General features: G+C 38.7%; 1 protein-coding gene across 6 annotated transcripts in view; it reads left to right on the plus strand.

Moving 5' to 3' along the window:
* pot1 (protection of telomeres 1 homolog) overlaps window positions 1-21,965 on the plus strand; it is a 56,149-nt gene that overhangs the window by 32,824 nt on the left and 1,360 nt on the right. For 5 of the 6 annotated variants that reach the window (XM_085413030.1, XM_085413031.1, XM_085413032.1 and 2 more), the window contains exons 11-18: window positions 17,235-17,416; window positions 18,096-18,193; window positions 18,885-18,911; window positions 19,203-19,359; window positions 19,768-19,976; window positions 20,101-20,236; window positions 20,951-21,033; window positions 21,816-21,910. In XM_085413030.1, the coding sequence (XP_085269156.1) occupies window positions 17,235-17,416; window positions 18,096-18,193; window positions 18,885-18,911; window positions 19,203-19,359; window positions 19,768-19,976; window positions 20,101-20,236; window positions 20,951-21,033; window positions 21,816-21,910 (987 nt within the window). Of the gene's footprint in view, window positions 1-17,234; window positions 17,417-18,095; window positions 18,194-18,884; window positions 18,912-19,202; window positions 19,360-19,767; window positions 19,977-20,100; window positions 20,237-20,950; window positions 21,034-21,815; window positions 21,911-21,965 lie in introns of those variants that run through there. The other variant, XR_014912602.1, reaches the window with a different exon arrangement.

The raw sequence follows: 21,965 nt of genomic DNA on the forward strand, positions 1-21,965 counted from the left end.
TTAAGATGTTTTTGATTCTAAATTTTCTTTTGTCATTACTCAGCTTTCTCAAATGTACATTTTAAACCTGTTCAGCTACTTTCCAACTTCTTCTGTGTAAATGTCAGCTTTCATCAGTTCTACACTTTTCTATTTAGGTGAAAAGCAATGTGAAAGCTATCAGCATTCACATTGCAGTTTCTTCCGAATATACATTTTCTAGTTAAACATATGTTTTCTCTACTGTTGGAAAATGATATAAAGAAAATATATGTTAATGGTTTACGAAGTAAAATTTTATTTTAGACTAAAACACCAAACAATGCCCTGAGTCACTTCAACCCAAGGGATACCAGCATGTACTAAAAATGAAGACCATACAAGGGTTAAACAGACCGTCCAAGTCTGAAAACCCTCCAATGTGAATTAAAACAATCCTGATAAGAAGAGTGAGGCAATTAGGGTAATTAATTGATGAATTTACTCAGGTCATCTTTGTCTAATATTAAAATTAGTTTGATGATCTGAAACATATAAGTGCAACAACATTGCAAAAACTAAGAAATCAGGAAGGATGCAAATACTTTTTCATGGTAATGTATAAGTCTGTGAAAGACGGTGACAATAGTGGGCGAGCATATCCATCATTATTCAGAGCACCAAGATATAAATCATATTGTGTCAGTTAAGTATGGAACAAGACCACACAGTTTTGTAGTTGGAGGTTGTCAGGTACATCCTGCTTTTTACAGACTGGTTCATTATAAAACTCTGAATACATTGAATGAGTTTGCTGTTTATTCACTTCTAACTGACACCAGTTTATGAAGCATTTCTCATGCTTTCGATTCAAGTGTTGCATCAAACAGATGAACTTAATTAACAACCAAGCTTTTGAATACAAGTCAGCTTTCTTTTTTTGCTTGTTAACCTGAAAGACCTGACCAGATGATCAGATCTGCCATACCAATGAACTATACCTACATTTTTTAAATTAGGATATTTTAGGTTGTTGCAGATCATTCTCCAGGCATTCCTTTATTTCATTTTATTTTTAAAATTTTCCTTTCCTTTCCTGCAGCCACTAATTTCATTTACTGCTATAAAAATTAACTTGATAGTTCCTGCAGAGAGCATAATGGATGCGTAATCTGTTTTCTTGTTCATAGGTTTTGTTGTGTTGCATTACATAAGGGTCTTTGTGTTGTGAGTTGAGGAGTAGCAGATGGATGCCACTCATATTCATTAGGAGAAATGTAGCCTTTTGAGAAATATAGCACTTTGAGAGTCGTGAATTTTTACCAGCCAAATAACACTACAATTTGTATTTTACTTGCACTATGTATTGTTGGTTTAGTGCAGTGGTTCTCAAAGTGTGTGGCGTGCCCCACTGGTGGGGTGCAGAGTTCTGACAGGTGGGGCACAAGTTACCTGGCAAAAAAGTCATGCAGAACTAATGTTTAACGTCAGAATCACTTTTACTGCCACAAAGACGTTTGTGGCAGTTACGTTAATATTATGCACATCCGCTGCAGTAATGCAGTAATGGATTTTAATTACTCCCAGGAGAAAGTAATTTGTTTTCCTACGGGTTACATTATTTTAACATTTCTCTGTAAAATGACGTGAAACGCGTCATCTCATAATTACCAATTTAATTAATACAAACTCATAGGCTACAGTTTCACACACCAGCACAAACACTTATTCTAATGAGGACACACATGAACTTTCTCTTAGTTTTTAGTTGTGAACAAAAAGCTGACAACACAAAGCAAAGATATAACCAGTATAAAGAGATTTTAAAGAAACCGTCACAGTGATTCTACTTGAACATGAACAGGTAGAAATGGAGACTATAGCCTGATTGCTTATCACTACTTCTGTTACTTGTTAAAGTTAATGGTCTGGCTGCTGGGCTGGCGTCAATATTCACTCAACTTTAACATCACTCTAGGTTCTTGGCTAGCTTGGCGTTAGCATGCTGTCTGTGCAGAGGCTTGCAATGAGCCGATGCGTTAGCAGCATAATGCAGTTTGCATTTCACCATTGTACTTTTGTCCTTTTATGCAGTAAAAATAAAAGTAATGTCCATATCCACTATGCAGACTGGGCCACTATTTTTCTGCTCCCGCACATGAAATGAAATCAGCTGATTCTAGCACAAGTGCAAGTGGAACCGATAAGCAGGATCAATAGGCAGGCAAACTAACAGTTCAGAGAAATTGAACTACAGGATGATGCTATTCCTATGGAGCATTAATGGCAAGCAACAAGAAACAGGGTTTGTTTTTTTTTTTATCATTATTGCATATGGAACAGAAAAATCCTTTCTTTTTTTTTTTTTTTCAAGGGAGTTGGTTTTGGGGTCTGCTTCAAATGGCAGTTCTCCTGGACTGCATTTTCAAGCCACATTGTTAGTGTTTTGGCCCATGTTATTTTTCTGATCCCCAAGGGACTGTACCTGGTTGAAGCTGAGTTGAGAAGTCATTAACCAAGTTTGGTAAAAATGGATAACAAAGACAAACATCAGCAACATGATGGGGAGATACACTTCAATTACTCCTATAACTGGAGGTGGGGCCTAGCAGACAACTACTAGCTACAGCTAACCAATGTTAGCACATGTCATAGAGACTGCACTGCTAACTGAAAGCTTTACCGAATGGATAAGTTATGAAAAAACACACTCATCCACCATACATCCATTAGGGGAAAATTAGGGAATAATATAGCTATATAGACGCTTCTTTCGTTGGCTGGTCCTTTTTAGAGGTACAAACTAGTATCTCGAACCAACAACCTTCTGACTAGGAAATGACCTGTTCCATCTCCTGAAAGCCACCCCGTGTTTTTATTTAGACATTTCATCTAGATCCTTCATGGTGGTTTCTTAATGAGGGCTGAAAGCCATGATTTGAGATCTCGATTTCTCCACGAGAAATACTTAATGAAACTGGGATTTGTGTTTTCTGTGTGTATCTGCATTCACCTTCTTGGAATCTCAGTATTTTTTTTATTTTTCATGCATGTTGTTTTGGAAGCAGGTTGCTCATATTCATTATGAGAAATATATTTCTATTTGAACAAAAGCTTACAGACATGCATAATAATAGAATTTTAAATCTTCATTTCTTCATTAGTCCATCTAAAAGCAATACTGCAGTAATTTTCATTTTTTATTTTTTTTATATTTTGTAACTCAGTATAATGTTTATGAGCAGACAATGGGAGCTGTTTCTTTCTGTGGAGAACTCAGTGAATTGCCACTTTTAATGTGACTGGAAATGATTGAAATTGCTCTGATGTTCTTTAATATTTAATTTACCCAATTTACCAACGGTTTGCCCCAGTGAAGCCAGTTTCCTTTCAGTAAATTTCTCTCTAAGAAATGATTGTCTGTCAGTTGTTATAATCAGTAAAATTTTAAGTCTGTCAGGCTGAGTTAATCAAGGCTATTCTACTATTACACATACCAGCACATGTAAATGTTTTAAAACACCTAATCAAAGCAGTTAAAGAAATATTGAAATTATGTTGAATGAGATCATCTCCACACCAGTCTTGTTGATTGCAATATCCATTGCTTGTTATAAATGTTGTGGAGTGGAACAATTACCGTATTTCCCGGACTACAAAGCGCACCTGAATATTAGCCGCACAAGCTAAAATCAGGGGAAAATCCTGTTTTGTAAATACATTAGCCGCACCTGACCAAAAGCCGCAGGTGTTTCAATGTTGACTTATCATATGTAAGAGAATGTGCACAAAGGGAATTGTCAGGAAAGAGATGGCTGTTTGGAGACACACCCCTTTTATTAATATTTTGAAAAACAAGTTATGGGTACATATTTGCATAACTTTTTAGGTATATGTACAAGTAGCGGTAATTACAAGTACGAAACATGTACTGTGCTTCATAAATGAGTAACAAATGTAGTACATAACAATAACCTACAGCACACCAGAAAAATAGATCCGGACTACCTTTTAGGCTCAGGTGCAGTGACACGGCTGTAACAAGAAGAAAAGTCAGTCATTCACCACCATCTTCCTGCACACTAAGACCACCAAAGTCCTCTTCTCCAGTGTCGGAAACGAACAGGCTCAGGCTCAGGCTACGTCATCCACTCTCCGCTTCTCTCCTTTGTTGTCACTTTAAAAACCAAACAAATCCTCGTTGTCAGTGTCAGAGTCGAACACCCTCAGAAGGGCCGTGGCGGTGTCCTCCTCTCCATCATGCAGCAGTCCAGCCCTTCAAAATCCGTTGGTGATCATGGATGTTTTCACACTTTTCCACGCTGTCAGATTCCACCGGTGGAGTTGAGCATAACTTGCTTTTCGCAAGTTTATCGCCGCTCGTCATCCACGCCTCCCGCTGAATGCGTAGCGCTACTTTGAAGTTTGTCTTTCACGCTACTTGTACGGCACTATGTTGCCTGGCGGATGGACACGTGACCAACATACCACTCTTGAACCCCAATACTGTGTGTCTGATTACACGCCCTTCCGCCAGGCAACGTAGTGCCGTACAACAGCGGAACAAACAAAACAAATCGTCTTACGATATCACAAAAATCATGGACAATCCATAGAAAAGCTGCACCTGACTAAAAGCCGCAGGGTCAAAGCTTGTGCAAAAAGTAGCGGCTTATAGCCCGACAATTACGGTAATTTAAAATTAATAGTATGCATTTATTTATTTATTTGTTTGTTTGTTTTTATGATGTGATAACTGTGGAAACACAAACACTGCAAAATCCTTTCACTGACAGCATTGACATTTGGTAATTAAAGAGTGAAAACCTTTTTTTTTTTTTCCTTTTAGGTCATTAAAATGAAGTAAAAGATACCCATTTCAATACGAATTTAGCAGAAAATAAATTTTTACTGAAATATTTATCCCTACATCTTTGTTTCTGTGAATCAGTGTTGTTTACTGCTGTAACACTAAGCTGGTCAAAAATGTGGGAGGTCATAAGCTCATTTAGCATATTACATTTAATTATGTCAATTTCCTGTATCTGTCATAGATCAAAACATTACCCAGAATTCAAATGTCGAACGTCATATTTACATGCAAGTTGGGTCATGGTCTAAATTGTGGACCTAGTTTGGACATCGTATCGATGTCCAGAATTGGTTATGGATTGTTTGATTGATTATTTGATATGGCGATTCTAATTAGTGCAAATGTAGGTTATTCAAGGACAAATATAAATTATTGGAAATCCACATTCCTAAACCCCTCACTAAGAACATACATTAAATAAAAAAAACTTAAGCTGATTCCTATGTTATGCAATAAGTGAGCCCACGCTTGATCCAGGACTTGAGTTTTGTCTGCTTTCTTCATTTCATTGAATTAAAGCCAAACTTCAGAATAGTGTGCATCCAACTGTGTTTACTTTTGAAACCCAGAGTCTATCAAAGACTTGATGTGTCCGTAAAATTTCATTTGTTTTTAAACATGTTTAAACCCTCAAAAAGGTTCATTTGACAAAGTAATGATAAATAGAGCAGATAAAATAAAATGAACTGTTTCTTTACTCTGTGGTTTTATATCATTGCCAGCTTGATATAATGATTGAACTCATAGTAGCTTAAACTATGTAGAAATGGAGGGAAACTGGGATGCAGCCATTTGATTTCTTTAATGGTCAATTCTTGAAACGCTGTGAGGGGAAAAAAACTTTGCTTGCTTGAAGAAATAACTATGACAATGTGAACAAAACAATCAGTGTGTGCTCAACTCCTGCAGCTTCAACTCATTATATAATTTTTAGCGCTCATGCTTGACGAACTAAACATTTCCATGTCATTGAATCTTTTTGGGAATTGCGAGGTAGGGGGAGGGGTGTGTGTACTGATGCAGACACCCTTCACTCCACTCTACTTCAATGTTTCCTGTTTAGAGATGACACCATTGCGAAAATTATGCATTTATGTCAGCTTGGGGAGCGATTAGTTCTTTTCAGCACTGTAGCTAGGCCAACAAAGAGTCCGAGCTCACTTGAGCCAAGCGTTGCTTTAACTTTAATCAGTAATGACTTCATGAATTTCTTCACAAATAAAATTTTAACCATTAGAGAAAAAGTGACTCATAACCCTTTTCTAGACATGTCATACAGCTGCTTTCAGTACTATTGAAACTAGCTAATTACTATTATTTTCACCCTTTTAATCTAAGATTTTTCTAAGGTATAACAATAATCTTAAGGGGATTTCACAAACCAATAGGTGATATGGAGCCTGTTTCATCTTGTAAATTTAATATGGGTAAGATTGGCATTTTAAAGAAGCCAGATGCATTAAAGACAATTAAATAATAATAGGATTTATAGGATTTATTTTTCCACCGTGGTAGTTTACTGGACAAGTGACAACATAACTTACTACTATATAAACTAGCTGATTTTGAAGGAGCTCTTTGAATTTAAAAAAAATAATCACTAGATGATTCAGAAACAAAAAAAATGCTTCTATTTCTTGTGGTCTTGTTTTAACTTAGGTCTCAGAGTACATTTGATGTATTTGAATTGTGATGTACTTCCTTTGGTCACAGCCCCCGTCTCCCATTGAGTTGACGTTCCAGCACAAAGAGCTCCACTGTCGAGTCATGCTGTATCTCTCTGGCTTTTAAAATCCATTTCCTGCAGCTCCATAAATAAGCCATTTTAAAATGAACAGTTTCTTCTTCTCAGTGAAGGCAAAAGTTGCTTTTTTTGGCTGCTTTCACAGGCTTCTGATGCTCAATAAAGCCCAAAGCAATCTTTTGAACTTTACATAGTCTTTTATGGAGCGACCAAGCAGCATTAATACCATAAGACGGCGGCAGTGGCGTCTTGGCTGTCGGGTGGTGAGCAGACAGTGGAGTGTTTAGTTTTCGTACAGACTCAAAGAGGATGCCAGAGGCTTCTCCACTCTGTTTCTTTGGCCTCTTTTAAAGGAAAATGATTTGTTTGCAGGGGAAGCAGCAGGGTACTATTTTTCTGTCAGAGGCCGATCACTCTCTGAGCTCTGGACCAGTGCATTGAGTTCTATATCCCATGAAAGCCCCATTTGGCCCCACATACATAAATGTTACCCCTTCTTTGCAGAATTGTTTTAATTCAATCACATTGGAGATGTTTTGAGTATGAATGGCCTGTTTAAGGTCAGGCCAAAGCATCTTAATCAGATTTAAGTCTTGATTTTAACTAGGCCACTCCAGAACCTTAATTTTCTTTAGCTTCTTTTTTTTTTTTTAATTTCAGTTTGCTGTCTTTCTGAATATCCCAAGTGCATTTTAGATTTGATGCACAAACAATGGCTGGAGGTTTTGTTTTTTGCAGCATTTTGTATGGTAAAAAGCAGAAGTTATGTTTCCATCAATTACAGCAAGTCATCCAGGTCTTGAATCAGCAAAGCAGCCACAGACTATCACACTACAACCACCATCATGTTTTACTTTTTGCATGATTTTCTTTTTATGAAATTCTGTGTTAGTTTTATGCCTTGATAAAAGTTTGTCTCATCAGTCAACACAGTATTTTTTTCAAGTCTTGAGGATGATCAAGTTATTTTTTTTGGTAAGTGTGAAATGGGTCTTTGTGTTCTGTTTAGTCAGCAATGCTTTTTTGCCTTGAAACTCACCAAAAGTATGGGAAATCTTTTACAGACAGATAAACAAAGGCAAATGCTCACATCCAGGAGGTGAGGAGCTTCCTTTCCCGTCCGGTGACCCCTTGTGTATAAAGGAATAGCTAAAAGAAGCTTTTCTTATATCATGTCTACATGCCAAATTATCCTTCTGAGATTAGTTATTCTCCAAAGAATGCAAAAAATGGTTTACTGAAAAATGATAAATGTAAATGAAAGCATGCATTTGTTGACGTGAGAGAATAGCTTCAGCACCTTTTGTACGCACTGCGACCTTAGTCTTCTGACCAGATGAGTTAGGTTCTTGTCTAAACATAGTGCTGTTTTTCTCAGCTGCTCATTATAATCATACCTGGGGTCTCTGGGCTGCTGCACAGGATTTAATGTGTGCATACAAACAACAAGCTCGAGTGGGCCACATCTGAGTCGACACTGCATGACACTGCCGTTATTTGTCCTTCCTTCTGTCCTCTGGTGATTTCCCTCACTCTTCCAGCTTTAGTCACCCTCTCGTTTCTCGCTACACCTTTTTCCAAACACTAACTGTGGTAAATTCTTTTAAACTGTCATGTAGCAATAAGAAAACACTGCCATCTTCAGAGTACTTAGAGTTGTTTCTTCTATCTCACGCTGCTAAATATTCAGGTCTTTGGAGACCAAACAAAACTGAGACTCTGCAATCAAAAATACTCTGTATGTGGTCTCACTGGCTGCCTTCTCCCCCAGTGGCAGTTATATGATCTTAATAGTAGTTTTTATTTAAACATAGTGTTTTTCTATGCTCTTAGGAAGTGCTCCTGACCTTGTAGAGTGGTTGAAGTAAATTTAGGTAATAATGGTTACTGCAAAGGTTAGGATATATTTTTTGACATCTTTTAATTAGTAGGTGAAATTAAAATGGCACGTAAGCATTGTACGTGGTCATGTGATAAAAGGAGATTGATATATGGTAAAGGGAGAGTTATCGAAAAAAGGTTTATTTACATCTATCTGACTTCTTTGCTCAAGGCTGCTGGCACATGGTGTGCTGTGGTATTATTTTTGTTTGTTGTGCATGAATGCAGGAGCTTAGAGATTCCCACATGACACAGAGGAAGACAGCAGTGACAGTTGGTAAAGACATCTATTGGTTAAATAAGCTAACTGCACTTGATGAATGCCTGGCAGCACATATGAACCAGCTAATGGATGAAATGCAACTGGAATGACTAACTGAAAGCCAGACAGTTATGATCCCCAGAAGAAACCATCCCTTCCAGCCAGTCCTGGCGTCATAGTGGCTGAAATGAACAGGCACATGATTCATTACATGAGGGGCCCAGAAAGGAATTGTTAGACACACCAGATACTGGTAGACAGAGCAGTCAATCGAGACTCTAAGACCATACTGACCAATCTGTGCACTGCCTGGATTGATTGCAAAAAGGCTTATGACTCAATGCCTCACATGTGGATCCTGGAATGCATAGGGCTATACAAGAAATTAATTGGGGATGTGAAGAACAACACTAGAGGCCAACTTCAAGGTAACTGCACAAGTCACCATCAAGTGGAGGATTTATCAAGGAGCCTGATGCTCACTTTGTTCTGCATAGCCCTGAATTGCTCATTAACAAATATTAGGAAATATTAGCCATGCAGCACTCCAGCCAGGAGTGATCACTAGGATCTACAGCAGGGGTCGGCAACCCTAGGGTTAACTGTTGGCACGACCATAGCTGGACTGGCCATTTGCTCGGAGGGCCGATGATTTTTATTCTTCTTTGTAACGGTATAAGCAATGAAAGGTGGTTGATTGGCCAGATGCTGGCCGGTGTGTAAAAATAACTCAGTTGTTTGGTGGTGGCTATGGCGGAGCTTCCACAGATTCAGTAACAACAAGTGGTGGAGGCCAGCAGGTGGATGAAGGAAAGGGGAGGCAGGAGGAGGAGAGCCCCGATTCAGCCGCCAGTCCGAGTGTCAGGTGAACTGAATTTCAGGTAAGAAGTTATGACCTGCAGTTAGGGCTGCACGATTAATCGTTAGAAAATCGCGATCTCGATTCATACTTATGTGCGATCTCATTTCCAAATGACAATGATTTAAAAAACAAAACAAAAAAAACCAAAAACGACCACGACGATTGTACCGCATTTTGATCCGGGACGTAATCTGCATGAAAACAAGCGCTCACTCTTCCTGCTCAACAAATGACAAGGGCGGAGCCTTATACCACGTGATACAGAAGCTGTGCCGTGTAATGCTAAAATTAGCAGGGAAAAAACAACGTTGAGCACGTCAGGGATGACGAGAAAGTGACAGGAGAAAATCCGTCCCGGTCAACCACCCAAACATCAATAACGGGAACCTTATACAGCGCTTCCCTATACACGTCGAACTCCCGCAGGCACAAAGAAATTACGGAGGCTATCACTTATCACCTGACCAAAGATATGGCTCCCATCAACACTGTGCAAAACGAGGGATTTAGGAAAATGATCAACACCCTAGAGAAATTCTACACAGTGCCGTCCAGCAACTATTTTTCTATTGTTGCACTACCTGCTCTATACACGCAGTGTCGAGCAACGGTGGAGACGGAATTTCAAGCAGTACATTTTGCGGCAACAACAAAATGTGAGACATTTGTTGTTTTTATGTTTATTTATTGTTTTTATGTTCAGTCTCAACTGTTACGAAGTTGATGTGCAGTTAATAAGTGCAATAAATATTTATACTGGAAAAGAAAATCGTGAGAGAATCGTGATCTCAATTCTAAGCCAAAAAATCGTGATTCTCATTTTATGCAAAATCGTGCAGCCCTACCTGCAGTCTATCTGGGTCAGATATGAACCAAGTTTAGGTGGAGTTTATTTTCGTTGTGCTGACTTTTTACAGTCAGTTACAATAACTCGTACTGCGTACTAGCTAGCATGACGGAGTTTATATACAGCTGGCTGGGTGCTATGATGTTACTGATAGTGAACTTTATTTTATTCATAAGGTTAGTCAGTAGAGTTGCCAACCGTCCCGTAAAAAGACTGAATCGTCCCGCATTCAGAGAAAATATTACGCGTTTCGTGTTGAGCTGAAAAGGAACACAGTTTGTCCCGTACTTCAGCTACAATGAAAAAGACACAAAGCTGGAGTTATTCTAACGTTACGCTGCACAGCTGCCTCTTCTTCTCTCATTCTCTCCCCTCTCTCTCCTGTTGCTACTTCAATCATGAAACTGATCAATGATCAGCTGATCAGCTTTTCTCTCTTGTTTATTAGCAAAGTTTTGCCAGGGGGCCAGGTAGGGCATTAACGGGGAAAGGGGGGCAAAAAGAAATACTTTTCTTTCTTATTCTCATTTAAAATGTCTGGCTGTTATTAAATAATTATCTGAAGCTTACAACCAAAGTTTTTATCTGATGTAAAATGTGTAGAAATCATACATACACCAACAAGACTGTACATCACTGTCACAACAGTGTTTGTTTTCATTTAAAGGCTTTATGGTTTTTCCTATAATACCCGGTGGGCCGATCTCAAGTCAAATTCCCGGGACAATTTTTTTAGTCCCAGTCCAGCCCTGGGCACGACACGCAGTGAATTAATCTGAGAAGGTGCATTAAAAAATAATTGGCCCCGCCAGCAGCGCACATCGCAAATTATTTCGCATAGACACATTAGTTATGCCTCTTCTTAATGACGGTATCTTAACTAACAACCCCAAGTACCAGATTCAACTTGTAATTGGCTAAAAATAACTTGGCCTACTGGTGAGAGGGACGTTGTTAGCTTTCCACTTTCCGACACTTCAAATGCTTCAGGAGCTTTCCGCTCAGCACAGCATCAGCACCACGGAAATACAGAGATACATCCGTAGACAGAATTCACAAGATGTTTTTGGGACTTTCAGGTGTATGGACCAATGTTTTATTTTCTGATCAAACCAGAAATCTTTAATGAGCAGTTAGATTTGTCTCGCATTAACTGGCTGAGTTAATGCCAGTTAATGCCAGTTAATGCCAGTTAATGCAACATCGACGGAAAAAGTGTGGACTTTATACCAGTTTTTGAATTGTGTTGATAGGCCACGTAAAACCAGAGTTATGATAAAAAGTATTGCAATGTTTGTTTTTTTCTGAATACTATTATTGTTTATATTTACTGCAGAAAGAAACGTTTAAAACGGCATTTTATAAGGAAACTGCTCGAAAGCACTCTCGGCCTGTGAGCAAAAACAAAACCAAAAAAAACCCCACCTTTTCCTATTGGTGGAAATATTTACCATGTCGACCAATCAAAAAGTGATATGGCAACATGGCATTTAGTTGTTTAGGAAGTTTTAGGAGTGTTTTGAGATGTGAGAGATTTGCGACGTTTAACGTGTTTGGAGTCTAAAGTTAGTATGTTGTCTTGTGTACACTGAAAAAAAGGGATTGGCCAGCTCTTGGATTTACGCAAGCATCTTGTGTGTATTTAACACAATTGCCTCATGCTTTAAAGTTAAGTTTAACTATATAGTGTAGAAACTACATGATATGCAAAGAGGCTAGATTAAATTGTTCATATCATGTTCAAGTGAAGTAAGTCAATAATATATCAATGTTAAATCCTGCGACACTGCACGGGTTTCAGACTCGCGCTCTTTGGATCGGGGTTTCAGGAAGGCATCCATCTCAGTCAAGTCAAGCAGCCACCTCTACTTTTTTTGGTATACTGAAAAAGTAAATTGGGTGGTTGTTACATTAAAAAAGTCTAACTTGTAATTTGAACACAATAATTTCATGTTTCTATGAACGTAATTAAGTCATGAAGGATCTGTACGAAATTCAACAACTTAATTTGTTCTTGTTGAGATGACATGATACAATCTAGTGAGAGTGGTTAGTTGCTGAACTCATGAAATTCACAAGATCGCACAAGATTTCAAACTGCAGGAAAATCACTGGAGTTATAAGAGGCAGACAACTACACACACACACACTACGTGCATGCTATTGCTTTTTGTTGTGGATTATAATAATAATGGATTGGATTTATATAGCGCTTTTCAAGGCACCCAAAGCGCTTTACAATGCCACTATTCATTCACTCTCACATTCACACACTGGTGGAGGCAGCTACGGTTGTAGCCACAGCTGCCCTGGGGCAGACTGACAGAAGCGAGGCTGCCATATCGCGCCATCGGCCCCTCTGGCCAACACCAGTAGGCGGTAGGGTAAAGTGTCTTGCCCAAGGACACAACGACCAGGACAGAGAGCCCGGGGATCGAACCGGCGACCTTCCGGTTGCAGATGCGATTCCCAACCCCCTGAGCCACGGTCGCCCTTAACCTGGACAAAAACAAAAAAATTCTGCATCAAATACAGGAAATCATAGCTTTCCTGAATTTCCTACATTGTTGGCATGGTGGTTAGTGCTGTTGCTTCACAGTAAGAAGGTCCTGGGTTCAAATCCACATTCTGGCTAGTTTGCAGTGGTATCTCTCTGGGTATTCTGGTTTCCTCCCACAGTTAAAAGTCATGCAGTTAACTGGTTATTCTAAATGACCCGTGAATGTAAGTGTAAATGGTTGTTTGTTTCTATGTGATAGACTGGTGAGCTGTTCAGGGTGTACCCTGCCTCGTAACCTATCACTTCAGGGTTATTTCCCAGCCCCCCTGCAACCAGGATAAAGATAGGAGGATGGTAGTTGTTGTAGACCCATTCAATTTTTATGGTAACCAGGATCTAGACTTTGTTGAACATTATGTAAAATGAAGACAACATGTAGTATTTAAGTGACCAAGTAGTATTGGTGTAAAAGTTATTGAATAGTGTTGAAATAAAATGACAAAATTGTGAAGGATTAAAACATTCCAAGAGCTCAACTTACTCCATCTGAACATGTTTCAATCGCGTTTTATGAACACAAAATGTACAGGTTTACTGAATATGAAAAGGTTGTGCTGATTTAACTCAGTTGTTTAAGTTTCTGCCAAAGCAAACAATTTGTGTGCAGCCAATGTCCACTACTGAATCAGGTTAGGGCTGTTCAATTAATCGAATTTTAATCACGATTACGATCTGGGCTTTCAACGATCATTAAAAATGACTGAGCCGATTATTAGCCCCTCCCTCGTGCTTTACTCTCGCGCTGCTCCGTGTGGCAAATTGAGCGCACCTCTCTGCATTTCGAACACGCGTCACAACAAATTAAGAGGACCCGAGGGAAGCTCGGAAAGCTAAGCAGAAGTTGTTTGGAGAGGAGAGTGACTGCCGCTGGTTGAAAAGAGAGGTAAAAAAAAACTTCAGTGGTGTGGAAACATTATGGGTTCGCAGAGTCAGACATCAAGTAGACATAGTGTGTAAACTTTGCTACGGTGTCGTAGCTGCACCACAGAGCAACACTGCAAAGTTCACTAAACATAGATGTTTACATTTTTCATTTACTTCTTATATTGCAAACATTTGCACTGTTATCAGTATTTGCACACTATTTTATATTATTTTTTAAAGTCATTATTCAATACATTGTTATTGTTAACCCTTTAAAGCCGGTCAGAGCAGCACGCTCCGTTTTGCGTAACTATTTTTAAATCCCTGTAGAACCGGAACCGCGTAAGCTAGCGCAATAATTTTTTTTGCATATGAAACAACACGAACTATCGCATGTCCGCCATTTCCTGCCCGAAACCGGAAGTGACGTCATTTTCGCGGAAAATGTAGTTTTTTACTTGTACTCCTTAAAAGCCTATACTGGTGTTTTTATAAGTCATGTTTGACTCTATACTTTTCTGAATAGTTTCTGTGATGCTTAGAACTTGAATTGTGCTGCTTAAAATAGTTTATTTTGATGCACCTGTTGTTTTCTTTGCAAATTTGCATCATAGGATTGTTTTTTGTTTTTCCTGCAGTATATAAAAATTGGTGTATCTCCAAAATAAAACTATGAAGACACTCAAAATAAGTTTCCTGTTATTGTAAACTATTTTTTGCAACTTTTTTGTATTTAAAGTTTTGAGGGATAAACCTCTTAAATTTCTCCAAATAGAAATATATGTAAAAAAACCAAAAACGATTTTCAATTTTTTTTGTAGTTTATTGCACTTTTTTGCAATTAATGTAGTTACTATGGACTTAATGCATACATATTATTAAAATATGGGCTATAACAGCACGGTGGCACGGTGGTTAGCACTGTTGCCTCACAGCAAGAAGGTCCTGAGTTCAATTCCAACATCAGGCCGGGGTCTTTCTGTGTGGAGTTTGCATGTTCTCCCCGTGTTTGCGTGGGTTCTCTCCGGGTACTCCGGCTTCCTCCCACCGTCCAAAGACATGCAGCTTGTGGGGATAGGTTAATTGGATAATCCAAATTGCCACTAGGTGTGAATGTGAGTGTGAATGGTTGTCTGTCCCTGTGTGTTAGCCCTGCGACAGACTGGCGACCTGTCCAGGGTGTACCCCGCCTTTCGCCCTATGACAGCTGGGATAGGCTCCAGCGCCCCCCGCGACCTTTTCAGGGTCAGAAGTGAATGGATGGATGGATGGGCTATAACAGTTGTATAGCAACTTGAAATGCTCCCACAAATGGCACTACAGCATGTAAAAAAAATAATATAAGCTCTGGCGGACTTGGTTCTATGGTAGGTCTTAAAGGGTTAAATAAATATCGTCAAATAATCGAGATCTCAATTTCAGTGAAAATAATCGTGATTATCATTTTTGCCATAATCGAGCAGCCCTAAATGAAGTAAATCCAACATGGCCTTTTTTTCAGTGTAGTTAGTGTGTAGTGTAGTCAATAGATTTGTTGTGTGTGTCAGAACAACGAGGCGACTGCTGGGTGTTACAGATGTTACAGGAGTGACACATCTCCTGTTGTTTATTTTAAAAAATGCATTGGCTGCATTTTTTAAAGATGATCTTAAGTACAAGTTTCCTACTCCCACCCATTGTCATAATTGTCTGTTTAGCCATTCATTTTCGTAGTCTGTGGCTTTCATATCTTTCATATTTGTATCATCTTGTTTTTTGTTGTTCTATACTTTCCTACACATTTTCCTAAGTGTTTCTTGCTTTTACTTCCTGTTTGTTTACATCATAGGTCTTCGGGGAATTTTTGCTTATTCGTCATTAGTATTGATTAATTGTTACTAAATTTTTATTTACAGTGTAATGAATTAGGTTTACATTATCTTCATAGCTTTGTGGCTACAGTGCCTGCGGTAGCTGGTGCATTATCCTGCACATTGCAATGCTTTGCATTGTCAAGTCAACTCAAGTCATCTTTATTTATATAGCACATTTAAAAGACATCAAGTGTCGGCCAAAGTGCTGAACAGAGGGATAATATAATAAGGAGAATTAAAATAGAATGAAAACATTAAAGAAAGATTGTAAGACATCCATATATGTTGTCATCCCAGAAGAAGCCGTTCTCATTGCAATTCTTAAATTCTTAATCAAAGCTTAGAACAACTTCGTAGTGATTAGTTGTCACACTCACATGTCTAAGAACAACTGGGTCCAAGCCATAACCAGATCTTTGTGTTGGTGTCAAGGATTCAGGACTTTAATTAGCCTTTGGCCATATGTATGTGTCTAGCTCTCAAAGCGTCAGTGAGTCGCTCGGACACTTGATTACTGAAGTGTTTTTTGATTGCTTTTGGCTACAGGATCATCACAGCTGAGAGAGGAGAAAAAACAAAATGACAAACCCCCCAAATCCAATGACCAGTCTCTGAATCACTGTCACCACCACTGACTGTAGGTTTGGTGCAACATTGCCATCTGCTGATAAGTAACTGGTATTAAAAAAAATATAGCTGGAGGAACATTTTGCAGCTAAGTAGCTTAATTGACAACGGGTCAATAAACACGTTTGGATATAAACAACAGTGTCTTAGAAAGACAGAAAAGTGCTTTTTCAGAAGTAAAATGGCCACAGATTCACCAATCTGGAAAAAAATGTGGAAGAATTTCAGGATAGGGCATTATGGTCGTGCTGTGGTTAGCACTGATGCCTCAAGGCAATAAGGTCCTCAGTTTGAATCTATTATCTGACCCAGATTATTACATTTGGGATGTATGCAGGATTCGACTATATGAACACTGACATGTGTGCACTTTGTATTCATATTATTAACATTCCTTGTGTACACGGTATTAAAGTTTTGAAGGACGTTGAAGTTTTTCAAAAACAACACAAAGCATCCAGGTGTTGTTACGCTGCTGGGACGACAGCTCTCAGAGTTAGACGAGGCTCTATAACTATTTTCTTCCTGTGATTAATGTTCCACATGTCGGCGTCACTGAAGTCGCACCGAACCCCGAGTTGTTACAGATGGTGACTTGCATGGCACCAGTGAGAGAGTGGGAGAATGTTTGTTGTTGCTCAGACTGAAAATAGTTACATCATCTGTTGTTTGTCTTTTGTCTTGCCAAATGTTTTTGTGAAACACTGAAGCCACAATACATTTACAACAAACTTCACAATTGACTTGGCATTTTTGTGCTGATGTCTTCATCTCTCTTGTAGGTTACTAGTTGAAAACATGTTTTGTTTGGTGTTTGTTTGTTTTTTTGTTTTTATAGCATTTCAATACTAAAAAGTTTTGTCTTTTCTGACTATTTTTTTTGGGGGGGGGGGGTCCCATCAGCCTGGAGTCTTCCTGAGGATCTACAACCTGCGAGCAATTGCAGGATCCAGTACAGTGCCTGGTCTTACCAGAAGCCAATTACAGGTAGATCACCTGGCTTTTCATCTGCACGGAGGGACGTCATATGGCAGAGGGATCGGGATTCTTCCTGATAACAGCCCTGACGTGCAGGAGCTGAAGAGGTACGGTGAGAGATGAGAGAAAAATGTGGTTTGTTCCTCGGCTGCAGCAGAGGGGTGGAGCAGTGGGTTCAGGGTGTGGTGTCAGGTGATGACTGACTAAAACTGACCTCCATCATCTTATTGTGACTGTTTGGGTAGTTTGCCGGGACATGGCGTGAGAGCATTGTGGGGAGCGAAGCAGGAAGAGACAGCTTGCAAGCTGTATGAACTGAAATTGTAAAGCTTTTGTAAACAAACATTTACGTGCATTACAAGTCTGTGTGAGTGGGGTCCTTTTGTCACAGCAGCACTGGACAATATGAAGAAAAATGCATTTATCAGTAACACACAACTGTGCTCCCACACTGTTTTACTAGTAACTATACCAGTTGAGTAAGTAAGATCTACTTTAGACACTTTTTTTGAGAAAAAGTGTCTTGAAAAAAACGTTTTAGGGAAGCCTACTCCATGGTGTACACAGCTGTCCATAACGGAGTATTATCGCCACCAAGACTTGATCTTGGTTAAGAATCAACCCTGTATTATGGATGCTCTTGTTTTTGTCTGTAAACTATAATTTTATTGTAGTATTTGATTCATGTTCCTGGTTTTATTTGCTAAGTGTGTAGTATTTTTTTGTCATCTTTGTTTTTGATTGCATCACTAAATACATTTCTTTTCTTTTTATTTCTGTCTATAGAGTTATTGAAGCTTTCCAAGAAAATGATGAAGAAGCACTCTCTGAACTCAATGACTCAGAACTCTTGGAGGTCTGGAAAACTCCACCAGAGTCTCTTGGTACGAATGAGCTCTAGATGTCGCACTTCCGTACTAACTATGGTCACTGCTGCTCCTACTGATTAAACTTAAATAGATTTCAAACAAGTCTGATTTTACAGGACACTTATATAATCGCTCATGCAGTAATATTATGTGTATAACATTCCAAAAACTGTAAATTCCAAATCCACAATTTCGTTTATACCTTTGTTAAAAAAGATGGAAGATATCATAGTTTTGTTTTTATTGTGATTGCGAAAAACAAATATGCTGTATTTGAACTTCATGTTTTACCTTAACAGACTTCGAAACATTACAGGAAAATAGGAATAATAATTGAATTCATGACATAGTAACAGTGGTATAGTTTTTTTTTATAAAGTACAGTTAGTTTAGTTTTAAAACCCAAATTAATTTACTTTTGTCCTTTGAAAGCTTCTGTTTGTGTAATGCTTGTATAGTGTTTACCTTTTATCTGTACTGAACAGCTAAAGAAATTTATAACTAAAACTGTAGTGTTGAATTTACTTCTATGTAGTTCTTCAGATATTGCTTTACAAACTGTTGTACAGTACCAAGGAGATGTTTAATTCAGGATAGCGAGCTTGCTGTTGTGTGCTAAATTTAAGCCTGTCCAACTTAATGCTTATTTATTTGCCTTCTTGTGTTTCGTTCCGTCTTTGATGCTTCGATTTGTTCTGTGTTGTAGATGGTGAAACACTGGATTGCAGTACAGGTATGAAATTCGGCACTGCATTGGTAATTGCTAATTGGTTTGATTTGGAAGTGCAGGTAATGTATTATAATGAATATAAAGCAGTAAATTAGGACCAATCCTGTCTAAATAAAAACGACTTTTTTTAAAGTAAATCCTTAATTTATTTTAAAAATGACATCTGTGTATAATTTTTAATATGGTTTTATATTTATTTACCATTTTAATAATTGTTATCCATTCTATTTACTATTTACTACCAAGTGTTTAATGATGAACATTTTTCCTCTGTGGGTTGGTGTTTGTGTTCAGAGAGAAGCTGTGGCCATGACATGCAGAAGGTGACACTATCTGAAGTTAAGCGGAGTGGCCTGGGTCGAGTTCACCATGTCAGGGCCCAGCTGAAGGCCTATGAACCCCACAGACTGCATGAGGCGCTCAAGCTTTACTGCAGCAAGTGTAAATCAATGTAGGCACATACGCTGTGTTGTTGCTTCATGTGGTAATGTGTAGATTTTAGTGCTGTCAGTGTTAATCTCATTAAAATGACATTAATGCCATAACTGCAAATCTCCGTTAACGAGTTACCGCAGATCGCCCCGCTGGATGGCGCTAACGCATTAATGAGCTAACCGCGCTAACGCATTAATGAGCTAACCGCGCTAACGCATTAATGAGCTAACCGCGCTAACGCTTTGACGCCGTCCAGCCCCACGCAAGGGTGATCCACGGTAACTCGTTATCAGAGATTTTCCGCGTTAATGCCGTTATGGCGTTCATTCATCATTTTAACAAGATTATCGCTGACAGCACTAGTAGATTTTGATTTGATCTCAGATGGTGTTGATATATAAGTTTAAAATGATGATGATCTCAGGCAGGATGTCCCAGATGATGAGCTGTTGGAAAGTATCTTCTCTGAGGCATCAAAGGACTGTGGACCCTGCAGTCCCCCACCATGGGTGCTCTCTGGACAGGTCAGCCTCCCAAGACACGCCCCAGGTCCCTCAAACCGAGCTCTAACTGTTTACCTGCTCACTCAGCTTATGTTTGAGGACAAAACCAAGGATGTCATCTTGCTCATGGGTAACAATCCGCAATTATTAGAAAGCATAAAAGCTAAAAACATATCAAAAGAAATATCAAGACTGGTCTAGGAATCCTTCCATCATCAAATCCACAAAAACTCCGATATCTTGGTATCTTACAGGTTCAACACTGGAGGAAATGTGCCAGCTCATGGCCAGCTACCAGAACATCATCCCCGTAAGGGCATCAGGAGGTCACCTGTCTCTGTTCGACCTATCTGCACCTTTTCTGTTCAGAGGCAGGAAAAGATATTACGGGTCAGAGATAAATCTCACACACTGATAGAGCGCTGGTAGAGCTAAGCAGGAGCTTGATCAGTCATAACGATTCCATCAATATTGACAGCCACTGATTATTATTTATACTTTAAATGTTTTTCAAATTTATATATTAAATGGTTATACGCACATGCAATTTAAAGATTGTAACGAAGACAAATAACAAATAAATAAAACACACCCTTTATAATGACTCAAATACAAGCGAGCGTAGTCATTTTAAAGAGTGTGTTTGAATTTTCTTGACCCCGCCCACTTAAATAATGGATATTGAGAAGCTGTCACAGGCTGTTATTTTCTGTCATTTTTATCTCTTTATTTTTATATAATTAAATATTTTAAGAGAATTCTTAGGAGTAACTCATTCATAACAAAAATACAGAACAGATGATGCTTTTATTAATCCATTATGTCACCACAAGATGAATTTCCACAGTGAGACAGTATGTTTGGTTTTGTGTGTCTGCTGTTGTTGCCTTGTCATTTTTCTTATTCATAAGTTACTGTCCTTAAACAGATTGGCAGTTCAGAAGCTTTTATATAAAAATGTTTTTTGACCTTCAAATTCTGATTCAAACAGTCGTGTTAGTTCTTGAACATGTCGTCATTGTAGTGTGTGTGTGTGTGTGTGTGTGTGTGTGTGTGTGTGTGTGTGTGTGTGTGTGTGTGTGTGTGTGTGTGTGTGTGTTCCAGCTGTAAGCGGTGTTCCAAGGCTGCAGTGAGGGAGCAGAGTTGGGAAGGAGTTGAGATGATAGATGAGAAAATTATCGCTGAAGGTGAGACAGAGATTTGTTTGAATCATCAGACTGTTGGAGTAAATACTGGTGGTGGAGAAGAGCTGAAAGCAATTAAAACAAACAGATAACACAAAATTGTCAATGCTTCATGTTCGTAGGGACCTGTGGGTTTGGTTTTTGTGGGAAGAGCTTTATTTTAAAATGTGAGACGAAAGCGGGCTTTGTAGTAAAAATGAATATGAAAAGTAATCATTTTTTCTCCCGACTATCTTGTGTTTTTTTTACAACTTTTTCATAACTGAAGCCAAAATCATATTTCAACTTCCAAGTTCCAAGCAGCGCAACAAAGAACGAAGTGAATAATGTGGAGACATTAATGTGACTATTGTGGCAAAACAAACTCGTCGATTGTCAAATGTCAGCTAAGACTTCTCAGGCTGCACTTTTTCCTCTGTGGACATTGGCACATTTGAGTATCTTTGTGTTTAGAGTGTTGGTTAGACAAAACAAGACATTTAAAAATGGCATCTTTGGGAAATTTCTTATGCATTTTTTGGTCTCAATGATAATTTTTTTAAAATTGACATTAGGGTGCAGCCCTGTTTTTTAGGATATCATAACTTTAATTAGGTGTTGACCTTGAATGCATCAAGAACAGATTCAAAAGTTATTATATTAGAAACCGCACTATTCCTGTGTTTGTGTCTTTTTCTCACTTAAGTTTCCTCACTGAGTTGTAGAAATTCCTGGTTGATCTCTATCCAGGTCAATTTGAACTTCTGAAATAAATCAGGCGATGTTTCTGCTTATTTGGCCTGCAGCTCTCGGCATTCAGCCGCTGCAGTTCATCCTGCTAATGAAACTGGAGCTGCAGGATGCCACCGACACGCTGGATGTCTTCCTGTGGAGACATGCTGTGAGTTTCACATTCCTGTTGTTTGGTGTCAGATGGGATTAGACAAAGGGAGAAC

This window comes from Rhamphochromis longiceps, linkage group LG7 (genome assembly GCF_057381845.1).
Source record: "Rhamphochromis longiceps isolate RC_006_pf linkage group LG7, R_longiceps_female_GT1.1, whole genome shotgun sequence".
NCBI lineage: Eukaryota > Metazoa > Chordata > Actinopteri > Cichliformes > Cichlidae > Rhamphochromis > Rhamphochromis longiceps.